The sequence below is a fragment of the Phaethon aethereus genome (assembly GCF_964289735.1).
Source record: "Phaethon aethereus genome assembly, chromosome: 11".
In the NCBI taxonomy this organism is placed as follows: Eukaryota; Metazoa; Chordata; class Aves; order Phaethontiformes; family Phaethontidae; genus Phaethon; species Phaethon aethereus.
This window is the reverse complement of record NC_138587.1, coordinates 24,484,999-24,498,954: the sequence shown is the minus strand read 5'-3', so window position 1 is coordinate 24,498,954 and position 13,956 is coordinate 24,484,999. Positions and strand designations below refer to the sequence as shown.

Genomic DNA, 13,956 nt, shown 5'->3' with positions numbered 1-13,956 from the left:
ATACTGTCAGACCTGTGTGACTGCTCATTAGAAAAGTAATTGCACAGGTCCGGCTATTTTCAGAATTTTAGAAAACTGCGTTTTTGGAACAGCTCAATAATTTCCCTGAGTTATCATTTGCAGAGGTAATTAGATTAGATGTGGTCTTTGGCCTGGTTCACTTACCTTCATGTGTCAACTGGGGACTTGCTATTTTTATTCTTCAGGTACCTGTCAGTCTCATTGTATAAATAAAACTCAAGGTTCAATTGAGAAAATGGTATAATATTCCTGAAATAAAAGTTCTTCAAGAAAACAGTAGTGTTATAGTGTTAATACCATCTGCTGTAGTGAGCACATAGAAAAAGCTTACTAGGATTTGCTTCGGATCTCCTTCAGTGTTCTGCATGAAAGCTGCTGTACTGACTGAGGTATTTGGGATATTGAATGTATTTCATTTATCTCCAGGTGAAACTCCATGTTAATGTTTATCACTTTGGCCTCATTCATGTGCCCAAAAGGGCGTTCCAAGTTGGGCCTGTTCTCACCTGAATATATTTGGTCTGATTACTCTGTTTTGGGTGCCCTGACATCATGCAGTAGGGATGAAGGGACTATTACACTCTAAATGCAGACTGGAAGAGATAGTGGTCTGGTAAAATCCAACCTATGTAGCTGGTTACTTTTGTTTTTTACCTTATTTTTTGTCTCATTCATTGTATTCAGAGGACCAAGTGCAAGTTCCCAGCTCCATGTTCACATTCTAAAATAACAATATTCAAGAATGCTGTCATTCTGGGCTGAGACAAGTTTAACCTCAGATGCTATCTTGTCAGTTGCTAGTAATTACTGACTACTGTGTTTGTATTCTGGAACCTTTGAAAATAGACTGCAATCTTAAATGTTTGAGCTCAGTGGACATGTATAGAACCAAGAGCTAACTCTTTTCATGGCAATGGATTATTTTGTTTTCTGCCTTGTCCTAATCCCACTTGATGAATCTTATTAAGCTTTAATTATCCCACTGACATAACTAGAAGAAGCCGTCAAGTTTTCCCAGGCTTAACTTGCAAATATGAATTGACGTGATTGGTTCCTGGTTTTTAAAAACAGGCGTTGTTCAGCACTACCAGACTGGTATATGTTGGCATCTAAAATTCCTTTAGCGGTTGGCAAAAATAAATAGGGTCATATATCATGTGGTATGTTTTCCTTTCTTTCAAGATAAGGAAAAGGTATTCTTTAGTTTGTTTGTCATCTGTGTCCGTCCCCCCATCCCCCCCCCCGGGATTCAAAATACGCTAATGGTTGGTGTTCATAATTTCAGTGCAAGAGAGGTTTAAAAATAAATGCAATTTTACAGGTAAAGACTTAGCTCTGTGAGTCTGAAGTGTAAAGTTTGAATTGTGGCAGTCTCAAGATGTGCTGAAATGATGATGACAGAAATGATAAAACATTTTATTTTTAACGTATAAAAGCAGAGCTTGATTGCTAAGTGCATCCCAACAGTTTTAAGCCAAGTGGCATATTCTAACAGCAGTGCAGCAGAGTGTCAGAAGCATAGTTTTGCGATGCTGGGGTTTGGAAATGTTGAGCTCGAATTTGTGGGAAGGTTGGCCATGGAATTTTTTAACCAGATAGATAGAGAAAGAGTTTGCGTCATGAGCTAGGAAAGCCTGGTTTGTGATGCCTCTGTATCACACACCTCATCTCCCACCTGTCTTAATTAAGCTGAAATAGGTCAGCTCATTCGACAGTTCGCTCAGAAATTTTATTCCATGGTCTCTGTGAAGGTAAATTATCTAAGCAATGTTTACAGTCATAGTGCCAAACCTAGACTCTAGACCTGAAAAAATTGTTCTGTTCTCACTTTATTTAGTAAAATCAAACATTCAAAAATAAAATTACTTGGTGCCTTGCAGGCAGGCATTTTCGTTAGGAGGTTTTTTCCCTTCCATTTGTATATCTCCAGGTGGAGTTTGAAGGCCTGAAACATGAAATCAAAAGGCTTGAAGAGGAAACAGAATTTCTCAACAGCCAGCTAGAAGATGCCATACGGCTAAAGGAGATCTCTGAACGGCAGCTTGAGGAGGCATTAGAGACACTGAAGACAGAGCGAGAGCAGAAGAACAATCTTCGAAAGGAGCTTTCTCACTACATGAACATCAATGACTCCATGTACAACAGCCACCTGAACATCTCTTTGGATGGACTGAAGTTCAGTGATGAAGCCACAGAGCCCAATAATGATGAAATCATGAATGGATTTGAACAAAACTGCCTCAGCAAACTCAGCAATGGCAAGAATAGTACATCAACACCCAAGAAAAATGAAAGCTTCCTGCCAGCCCCAAGTCTGGTTTCAGATCTTCTAAGTGAATTAAACATTTCCGAAATCCAGAAGCTGAAACAACAGCTTGTACAGGTAAATGGGTTTCCTAAACAACTGTGTACTTCCAAATAGCTGCTAGAGTTTATTTAGGTTGTAATTTCCGTCTTTTCAATATCTCACATGGCCACCATACAGTATGAACTGTATATTATATTATTTATATATTTATGAACGATAAAGTTTCTGATGCAAAGAAACTAGCAGTCATGTCCTATGTTTGGAGGAAAGTTGTAATGCATCTTCTGTGCAGTACATGATGTGTCTACTTCATTATGTCACTGACAAGAAAGATGGTATTTTGTTCAAAAATTGATAGTTACTCCATTCATCTTAATGAAAATGAGTTTTGTACACCATAGCTATTTTCTGTAATTGGTTTGAAGAACATGAAGTTTTAATCAGTACCAAGCATTTCTGTGTTACATTTGTGTTATTGGGAGGTTGGAGAGTTTGAAACAAGGTATGTATTTATGTTGCCTAGAAATGTTTTAAATTGTCAAGCATTTTTTCCACGTGTTCTGTAAGAAAAAGCCTTTGTGGAAAAAGTGGCTGGATTTTTTCAAAATGAGAACTTTCAGAGGAGAAACTTCAGAAGTTTCAGTATTTCTGAGTCTTTCATGAAGTTCCAAGCTTCCACCATAGACTAGCTGCATGTTTTCTAGTATTTACTTGATAATTTACAAGATAACAGTACACTAGCTTATCTTCAGCTGAAAGGATGTTTTTATAATGAGACTATCAGCTATGGAAGTAGTGTGTGAAAACGTGCATTTTGGAGTGGAAATGAGAAGGAATTGGCAAGGAACACTGCTTGAGGTAGTTTTAGAATAAGTTAAATAGCCTTTTCCATAACGTGCAAGTGATCAGATTTCTGTAACCATATGGACCTTAGCTAAATTGCCATCTCTTATAATAAAACCATTTAAGTGATACAGTTTCCTTTACATAGATGTCTGTGTTCATGTATTTCAGATGGAAAGAGAAAAGGTGAACTTGTTAACGACACTACAGGAATCTCAGAAGCAGCTGGAAAATACGCGGGGAGCCCTCTCAGAGCAGCATGAGAAAGTTGGCAGACTCACAGAAAATCTGAATGCAATGAAGAAGCTCCAGGTCAGCAAGGAACGTCAGTCTGCTCTTGACAATGAGAAGGACCGAGACAGCCATGAAGATGGAGACTATTATGAAGTTGACATCAATGGGCCAGAGATCCTAGAGTGCAAATACAAAGTGGCTATGGCAGAGATTACTGACCTAAAAGAAGAGCTTAAAAATCTTAAGGCCAAATACAAAGAATGTGAGTCTAAGTATGAGGAAGAGAAGAGCAGATATGAGACTGAGAGCCAAGCTCTCACTGAAAAGATCACCTCATTAGAAAAATCCAGTAGGCATGATAGAGAACAGGTGGCCAGACTGGAGAAGGAGCTGAAGAAAGTCAGTGATGTTGCTGGAGAAACACAGGGCAGCCTCAGTGTGGCCCAAGATGAACTGGTCACCTTCAGTGAAGAACTGGCCAATTTATACCACCATGTCTGCATGTGCAACAATGAAACTCCAAACAGAGTGATGCTGGATTACTATAAGGAAGGTAAAGGTGGACGCAGTAGTCCAGAGACCAAGGGAAGAAGGTCTCCCATTCTTCTTTCTAAAGGGCTGTTAACTATAGAGCTGGGAAAGGGAGAGAATGGAAGCGGTGACAGCAGCCCATCTCCAGTGTCATCTCTGCCATCTCCTGTGTCAGATCCTCGGAAGGAACCAATGAACATTTACAACTTGATCGCTATAATCCGGGATCAGATCAAACACCTGCAAGCTGCTGTGGACAGAACAACAGAGTTGTCCAGGCAGCGTGTTGCCACTCAAGAACTTGGGCCAGTGGTGGACAAAGACAAGGAAGCTCTCATGGAAGAAATTCTGAAGTTGAAGTCCCTGCTGAGCACCAAGAGAGAACAGATAGCAACGCTGAGAACTGTGCTGAAGGCCAACAAACAGGTAACCAGGTCTTACAGATATGAAGGTTATAGTGTCAGGGAATTAGGTCATAAACACAAGACAATTTATCTTTGAGGTCATACTGCCATACCCTCAACTCAGTGGGGCTTTTCTTGCTGTTACTTGTGGTACAAGGCTGAAGCAGGTTGTTTCGTTAGAGGCACACAGCTGTCCTACTGTAAAGCTGAGCGCTGGGTCTTTAACTGACTTTTGCTGGTCACATACTCATGAGATGAAGCTTAAGGTAGCTTCAATCTACTGCCTGTCTAAATTATATCACATTGTATTTAATGTAAGACACCTAAAATGTAGAGGTAAATCTTATTTCCTACTTGCAAGAATTGTAGAGTTCTTAAACTTATGTACTCTTCTCTCCTAAATTGCAAAATGAAAAAAAGCCTTCCAAGATGAGGGTGTGGTATAAGAACATGGTCTAAGTAACAGGGGTGAACTGTAAAATTAGGCCTTGGGGATTGGGCTGTGCCATTTGATACACATTAGCAGTGCAGTAGATGCTCTTAAGTATAGAGATACTAAATAGACTTTTTTGTTCTTTGTGTTGAAATATGTAAAGTTTAATTTCTTTTAGTAGTTGGAGATAGCTGTAGCTAAATGTATATTCTGTAGCTTCCTAGGCGCTGCTGCGTGGTTAATGGGAGTAGGAGATCCATATGTCCAATATGTTTCCAGTGTTCAAAAATGAAATTTTGCTTAATTTGTACAAGAAAAGTTGACCAGAAGTTTAACATTACAGTACAAAGTAAATGTGTCATTATGTGAACAGTGATTAGAAATCTCTTAGCCAGCCACTTTGTGAAGAGTTTCATTAACTAGTACGTTTCTCTGTTCTTGGTAAACAATAGACGGCAGAGGTAGCCCTTGCCAACTTAAAAAGCAAGTATGAAAATGAAAAAGCTATGGTTACGGAGACAATGATGAAGCTGCGAAATGAACTGAAGGCTTTGAAAGAAGATGCTGCTACCTTCTCTTCCCTGAGAGCAATGTTTGCTACAAGGTAAAGAACATACTAACTCTGCAAAATGTCATTCCTTGCTTGTGTAGGGGAGGGGCTGAACATCCTGCCCACCTAACCATGCAGAGAGTGGCGGGGAGGGGTGCCAACTTTTCCAAGTTCGTTGCTTACAGTGTTCGTCTGCAATATGTTCTGATTGATGAGGAAAATGCCGGAGGTATATTATGTTGCTACAAAACAAGAAGTTGTTGTGGCGGTGTCTATTTAATTCAGGTGCAAGATTATCCCTGGTTCTTGAAGCTGTTAACTCTGAGGAGTGACATTTAACAATGCAAAATGAGTGTTTATTACACAATGAAGATGTGATTCTGCTTGACCTGTAATGATTCAGAAAAAAGTAAAGATGTTGCAGAGATCTTATTCTTGGGTTGTCCATCCTGCAGCTGGCATCTCTGTCATTTCATTTACCTGTGTTAGCTGATTTGGGTTATATATGTCTTTGGAACACACTTCTGCTTCTTTGTTGTGCTTTGTGGTGTTAACACAGAAAAAACACCTGCTGACCCATCACGTGCTGTAGAAGTGATAAATGGTATTTTGATCTGCATGTTGCATACCACTACTGTCACCGATTTTTTCTTTGAGCCTGTGCATTTCTTTTGGGGAATGTTGAGGCAACAACATCATGTTACAAAATCCAGATCTGCTTCACAGCTAAGGGATGTTCAGTTGGCTCTTGTGTGGAGATGATCCTTGAAAACAGGAAAAGAAAAAGTTTTAGCTGAACATTGTCAGTCCCAGCTTGGTGGGATTCATAGGGACGCCCCGGCAATGTTCATTTGCCTGCGTATTCCATGCATTGCTTAAAGAAGATGGAGAAGAGAGACTAATGAATGCTGTTTAATGTAGCCTAGACACCCGCTTTTAAGCTAACCCAAGGGGATGGGAGGGTCTGTATGTGCTAAATGCTGCTTCATTCTTTGCCTTTTCTGGACACTTTTTTTAAAAGAAAGAAAAAAAAACACAGAAGAGGTTTTCTTCCTGTCATCTGCTAGAAAGTACTATAGTAAGGAATCATGAGGGTGCTTAGAGGATTCCTGAGGCTTTTCTGTATGGTCTTTTGTGGGGGCGGTTCTGCAGCAGCTCTCATGATCCTTGAGTAATCTTAGGCTTCCTGGCGATTTAGCCTTTCTCAGCAGTATCTATGCATGAGGGTAGGCATGGAAAGGAGAAGTGGATACCAAGGAATGCTAAAGATTGAACTGTGGCAGCTCACTATGCTAGTGAAAGGAATGCCTGTACAGTCTGGATTCATCCTACTTTCTTTCTTCTCTCTCCTTTTCTGCAGTGTAATTAATATGAAAAAATCGCAATCTAAATTGCAATCTCTTTGTTGTAGATCACCTTGAAGCTGAGAGGAAAGAGAAAAAGCATATGGTTAACTTTCAGTTATTTTTCCTAGGTGCAGTTAGCTAGCTGTCTAAATTACATGTAACTTCAGTATTTTTTCCATACGTGTTGAATTTCCTGCATCAGTGTGAAAGTGAGAGAGTGACTGTGACCTGGTTTGGGAGAGAAAGAATTGTCAGAGAAATGCCACAGAGGTGTAATTTTTCTCTCTGCCTTTCTCTTGGTGTATTATCTAGAGGTCAATCTTGTCCTTTTACTGGGAAGCACAATGAGGATTCCTTGGCATGGGGAAATTGGAGGCAGAATAAAAGTTTTTCTGAAAGCAGCAGACTTAAGAGCTCTGTCATAGACCTCTCACGGGGAGTTGGGGTTGATTAGAAGCAGGAATGAGCTCTGCTTGGGGGTGAACAACACACTCCCCTGCCTAAATGTGGAAAAAAATAAGGGGCCAAGAGCAAAAGAGGACTCAAAAAGCTAAGGATGGAATGAGTGGAGATGTGGTCTGCTGAGCCTTTTGTCTTGTGAGCACTTGCATTCCTCATCATTGTATGGCAGATAAGCATCTGGGCCTTGTATTTTGCATATAGCCTGAGACAATGGCAGCTGCACAGAGCATGAAGAATTGCTTCTTTCTACTGATGTTTCAGATGCCACAATAGCTATCAAGACCTGTTACTGCAGGTCGGGTACTGTCACCCCTTCCCTCCCTGATCTCTGGTCAGAGACGATTAGTAGCTTGGTGGTTGGCCAAATGGATTCCTCTCTCAGTGGTTGTTTCATCTAAATCTCTTTTTCAGGTAAGGTAATTTGGAAGGGGTGTTCCTAGGTGCTTTGATGAAGATAACCTCAAAAACTGTTTGGAGTCTGATTTTTAGGTGTGTTTCAAATATCAGAAGTATGTAATAGCCCAATTTGTCTTCAATGTTGCAAACAACCTGCTATCGGAGAACCTCTTAACAGCATGCAGTAAGTTGTGTTTCTTCTCTGGCCAAGAGGTTTGTATCCACAGAGAGTTAATAACAAGTGATGGGGCCTTTACCTCACTGTGTTTGTGTCACTGTTGTGTTTGAGTGTGGGATGAAGCAGACTGCTGCGCACAGATCTGTATTTTCCACAGGAAACTGCCCGTTTTGTAGGATGCAAGATTTGTCTCATGTAACAATACGTGAGAGTTGAAGGCTGGGTGTGAATATAGTAACTGACCTAATTTCCTTTTTAAAGTAGGTTAATCCCACTAATTTGACAATAATACCAGCTATTTTTAATAAGTAATGAAAATACAGTAAGACCTCAGCCTGGAGACAAAGGAAGGCTTGCAAAACACAGATTAACAGCTTCCAGTGCTGAGGGACTGCTGCGGCCCTCTAGACAGAACTGTATGCCTACAGTTAAGCTGTTGTACAAAGGAATAAATCAAGGTATGCATGATGTACTATAGACATACATGCAATAGGTGTTCTGTTAAAAGTCCAGATTTTCTTAACCAACTCACATATCCCTGTTGTATGTACAAACAGACTGAAAGCACTGGAAGCTAGATTAAAATCTGCCCTGTAGAGCTGAAAATTGAATTTTTCTGCTTAATTAGACTGTAATAGGTATTTATGTATCACTGTATTACAATCAAACATTATGATGTTTCATTAGTAAATTCTGTTTTCACCAGAAAAAAAAGATGCAAACACTCCTCCATTTAAAATCTGAAGAGAAGCCGAACATCTTTTTGTTTTACTTTGTCAAGTAGGTTTGCACTTGGTGAGAGGCAGCTTGGGTGCTGTGAAATGTAAATAAACAAGGCCTGATGACGATGAACACATTAGGGTGCAGCCTTCAGCTTTATTACAAGATGTGAAGTGGTGGTACCTTCTCTTTATGGATACCATCTGGCTCCTGTACTTTACCTGCTTTCTGGTGCAGCTGTTTGAAAGCATATTTCCTAAAATAATCTTTCTCAAAATTCATCATACAAAATGCACTACTGTGGTTATTGTTTTAAGGGGGTTATGAATGTATTTACTTAGGAATGTAAAACAGAATAGTTTGCATTCACATGATGAGATTGAACATTGTAAAGAACTTTTACAGTACACTTGCAACATTGAACTACAATAATATCTGGGGTGGGTATATCCTGTATTTTAAAGAATAAATCATTGCCAATTGGCAAAAGAAAATACAAATTCACACAAAGCACTCATGTTAGAATTTTTACCTTAGACAGTGTAAACTAGTAACTAGTTTGTTTTCGATTAAAGTCAATGGAAATTTCCAAAAGGCAGAATAGGTCTTTAAAATGCAGTGTTTACTCTCAGAGTTTGAACTGTCTCTGCGTTTTAACTGCATCTCTGTAACAAAAAAGTATAAAGAACACATATTTGCAGTTAACCATTTCACTTGGGTCTCTGATCAAGTATATATGAAGCAAGGGGCCCCTTTCAAAGTGGTTGTTGAGTATTTGTTGAGTTTAATGGGACCAACGCCCTATGTTAACAGCACCAAGTAAGGAAAAAGCAGTGAGTGAGAATGGGAGTTCCCAGACTAGAATAGATACCACTGGTGGTATTCAGGTCTTCAGTGTGGTGCATAGGGAGCACAGGGCCAGGAGCTGCTGCTGGTTTTCCCTGGCAAAAATATTTAAACCTCAAAAAATATTTTATGGTGGGCTTTTTTTTAACTCTCATTGATTAGGTTAAGAAAATGGAAAGATTTTTTTATATACAGAACAATATAAATCCCTGCTTAAGTATGAAGAGGGAGGTGGTTAGTAGCAAATTAGAGATAAATGAATTAATCTTCCTCTAAAATGAGAGGAAATGGCCTCAACTTGCGCCAGGGGAGGTTTGGACTAGATATTAAGAAAAATTTCTTTACTGAGAGAGTGGTCAAGCGTTGGCACAGGCTGCCCAGGGAGCTGGTGGAGTCACCATCACTGGAAATGTTCAAAAAACATGTAGATGTGGCACTTTGGGACATGGTTTAGTGGGCATGGTGGTGTTGGGTTCATGATTGGACTTGATGATCTTAAAGGTCTTTTCCAACCTTAATGATTCTGTGATTCTGTGAACATGTTGTCAGAAGAAAGACTGATTCCTTTCTTGGCTAGACAAAGAGCTTCTCCCAGCTACTTTGAGAGAACTTGAAGTGAATATGTCCTGATTTCTAATGAATTGGAGTGGGAGTGAAGCACGGTTTCCTCATCTTGTAGGTCAAGTTATGTTTCTAGATTGCCTGTAAGCAATTTGTCATTCTTGCAAGCCCATTAGAGCTCAGGTTTCTTAGAATTGATGGGGGTGCGGAGGGGGGCACGGAAATCCTGTATCAAAACAGATGAGAAAAATCCAGCTTGGAATTTAAGCTTGAGGCTTGTTTAGCTTAACTTTTCAGTAAGGAAGAAGGAGTAAGAAGACTGTAGGTTTCTACTAGTTGTTTGCAGAACACCTCTGAATCTCCAGATTCCATTATCACTGCAAGATTCATCAACTAGCAATTCAGGTTAAAGCCCTTAAAGGATGGTTAGGTGAAGAGCAGGAAGCCAGTATGGCCGTCACTTCACGGCCAAGAAAAGAATGCACTGAAAAGAATGCCAAGCTTGGCATGGGTTGGACAGGAAGGGAGTTTAAACACAATCTTGCATTTGAAAAAGCAAAGGTGATTTTATTTTGTTATGCTAATCTTTTCCTTGAATTTGATTTGCTAGTATTTGAGTAAGGATCATTCTAACATTCTAAAAAGTCTGCTAAATATAGAAAATGTCAGAAACCATACACAATGAAAGTACAATATGGTTTGTCATCTTTCTCTTCCCTGTGTTATTTTTTCTGCTGGTTTTCTGTCTTTTGATGTAGCCTGCAAGTTTTTTGTCACTTTAACTTGTACACTTTAAGTACTATGTGCACTCACGGAAGGACACCATAATCTTTTCTCTCTAGAAGTATCTCCTGTGTGACAGGTTACAGCCAAACTCTTGCAGTGGATGGAGTGGTGGAAGCAGGCTAAAAACAGCCAAGCTGGCTCCTCGCTGCCTTATTTGCTCAGGATCAGGCAACAAAACCAAACAATTATACGAAGTTGCATTTGTTGTGATAAACACTGACAGACTTAAACTGGCTCTAAGAAGATACTTAGGATATATCTTCACTCCTCTGATTAAAGACATAGGTTTCTCAACTTCGCTGCTCATGTATTTTCTGTTTCTTTTCCAGAGCCTGAGAACAAGCAAGGGTAGTAACAGAACAGACATTTCTCATCCCTCTAAAATAAAGATAGAACAGTAGATAAGAAATCCAGCAAAAGCAGAAGGCTTTGAAAAGCTTAGAACAAATATGCTTAGATATAAATTATGGCTATCCCTATGTTCCAGTGTTTCATCAATTGTAAATAAAGGGAGAGACAAACTCCAACAAGTCAGGAAGCGGACAAGTAGCAAGTGTTAGAACATACTGGAAAGACTGACAGCCTGTAACGTGAGATTAAAATTACAAGATAATGCTTGTGATAAAGAAACAAAATCATGATTACACACAAGAAACTTCATTAATAGTGAAAAGGTGTTTCAAATTAATAACATACGTCATTTCAGAATCATACAAGCTCTGGCAGTTTTCCAAGTGTCCAGAGTGTTTGGGAAAATATTCTTGTGTTCATGGACATCAAAGGCCTGCAGGATATAAAGGAGTTTAAATTCATGCAGAGAACAGTGCAGTCCTTAGAGGGCTGAGAACTGTAGCTATAGGGCCTTCATACTGGACTCTACACAGTAGAAGTATTCAACTTCTCTAAAAATATCCCATAGGATAAATGCTCAGAGGAGCCAGATGCAGAAAATGTGACTTTGAAAATTTCCAGAATGGGATTCCCAGATGGGAGTAATAGCATTTGCCTCCTATTCCTGGTGCTAGATCTAGAGGTGATGAATGATGTCTGGAGAGAAAAATGTCTGGGCTGCCAGCACCCATGTGAAAGCAGTGAGACGTCCAGCCAGGACAAAGGCATTTGACTGTCTTACAGACATGCTACAAAAAGGCGTGAGTTATGTCTTGCACATAGTCATGTTTATAGCACTGATGTGCCTGCTCTGGACTCTAAATGTTCCTGGTAGTTAAAATGTCTACTACAACTAATGCTGGATATATGGAGGCGCACTTTTGGTGAAGGTGCCCCTTGTAGATAGATCCTGGACCTGGGTTGCAACAATGAGTTTGCACTCTCCTCCCAGATATTTTTCGAAGTCGCTGTGCCCACACCAGTTCCTGTGTGCCTTGGTGCTTTGTTTGAATGCCTGTTGTTAAAAAGAGTGAAACACAGGAGGTGTTTGTGTGATATAATAGTGGTGCCATAGAAATATTCAGAGTAAAGACAATACCAGCTCTCGTTATGTAGCCGGTCTGCCTGTCTGTTTTTAATCAAAATGGAAAGTGAGTTACTTTAAAATACCTTATATGGGAGACCGCTGCAGCAGCAGTTATTTGCATCCATAGTCTTTTAGATAGGCAAGTCTTGGTTTCATTTGGCAATTAACAGGAAGTGTCAGTGCTCATAGCCTCTAAAAAACAAAACGTGCACAGCTTCAGTGGTACAGGATAGAGAGGGAAGGAGCGATAAAGATTAGATCCTCTACCCCTTGCTACCCCCTTCAGTGAAGAACTGGGAAAAATGTCCTCCCTGTGCAATAGCTTTAAAATTACTTCTAAGGTAGTGGCATAGGATTGTTAATTTCAACTTTTAAATATAAAAAAGGAGTTTTCTTTTGAATACTAGGGGGAGGGAATTTGCCGTAAAAGTTTATGATTTCTCCTTGGGAGTTTTTATTGGTGGAAATTTAGAAGAGCTGTAGTGTCCAGCAATGTGGGGCTGATTGTTCCTTCTCAGTGCAGGACATAACTCTTCCCATATGTTTCAAACTACAACAGATTTGTGGTCTGATTACTTTTTTGTTATGAGCTCTTACTAATGGACATTGATTACACATGGCTGATTATAAACATTCTGGAAAACTATAGCGGGTTATAAACTATTCTCTGTTCTTAGTGAAAATCACAATGGTCTATACAAATAAAGGCCACAGCATTTATCCCTTTCAAATATACAACTCAGATTTCACTGCAAGGTATTGAGGAAGTAATTACAAATTAGCAATTAGATAAGGTTTCCCTACATATGCCCTTGAACTTGCTTATCTATAATTCTAAATTGGTGAAATCTGGGATGTTCTTCTGCCTTCTCTAGGAATTATGCTTTATTTTGTTCTTCAGGGGTTCTTAAAGAACACATTACTGGAGTTGGGATCTGCACAGTTTACAGCTTAGTATGGACTTAGTATACTTCCTAAAAATGCTTAAAAGGTGCTGACCTAGCGGAGGGCTTTGTCCTGCAGTCAGGTCTGTGCCCGTTCTGGTGCAGCTGCACTTGGACTAGAGCCCATGGCAAACTTGCCAGCCTGGAGCATGCTTATGTGGGGTTCAGATTTTTAATATTGCCACTTCAACAACTTTTTAAAAAACAAGTGTATTTGGTTTTATGGATGTGCAAAACTCTATCCAGCGTGAGTTCCTTCAGAGGAGACCAGCTCAAACTGGGTGAGATAATAGTTACGATCTGGTTTCTGAAGGCATGCCTGTGTTGTGCTGTCAGTCCGTAGTAACAACCTTCTGTGTTCTTCCACTTAAAAATCCAAGTCGTGTAGAGACTGGCTCTAAATCAGCCTTGGTGCTGAGGAGCACAGCTCTGGTACATCGTGGGGCTCACTTGCATTTGCCACATAATGCAGAGTGGAAGGTCACCTCGTGAAAGGAGATGCTGTAGCTTTATTACTGCCATAATCTTCTTCCTTTGGTAATACAAAATTGTCACTTTGTCTGCAGATGAGCTGTTTTTCACCAGGGGCTGAGGTAAGGAGGAGGTGGGAGGAAGATGTTAAAATTCAGTTTTAATATTAACTTCTAATATAAAGATTCAGTTTGAAATAGTAGGCGGCTAATACCCCTTATAGCCGAATGCAGTCAATGCTCCTTTACATGTCATTTTAAGTGCTTCTCTGCTAATATGTTTCCCAGTTTTTAATAAAGCCAAAAAACTGTGGGTTTAATCCTCCATGTTTTAATTTCATATGTAGGATGACAATTTAATCCCTCGAGGTAGAAGTTAAAGTAGTTGATGCTTCTCTCAAGAGGCTTCTTGCAGTCACATCTGTCTTGCTTTCTTGGAAGTTGTC

At 39.8% G+C, this 13,956-nt stretch overlaps 1 protein-coding gene across 1 annotated transcript in view; it reads left to right on the top strand.

The window, feature by feature from the left end:
- Window positions 1-13,956, top strand: part of BICD2 (BICD cargo adaptor 2) — a gene marked incomplete at its 3' end in the record, with an annotated part of 96,523 nt that overhangs the window by 78,512 nt on the left and 4,055 nt on the right. Inside the window, exons 4-6 of the mRNA XM_082004661.1 lie at window positions 1,952-2,404; window positions 3,344-4,363; window positions 5,227-5,378. Coding sequence (XP_081860787.1) covers window positions 1,952-2,404; window positions 3,344-4,363; window positions 5,227-5,378 — 1,625 coding nt within the window. The remainder of the gene's footprint in view (window positions 1-1,951; window positions 2,405-3,343; window positions 4,364-5,226; window positions 5,379-13,956) is intronic.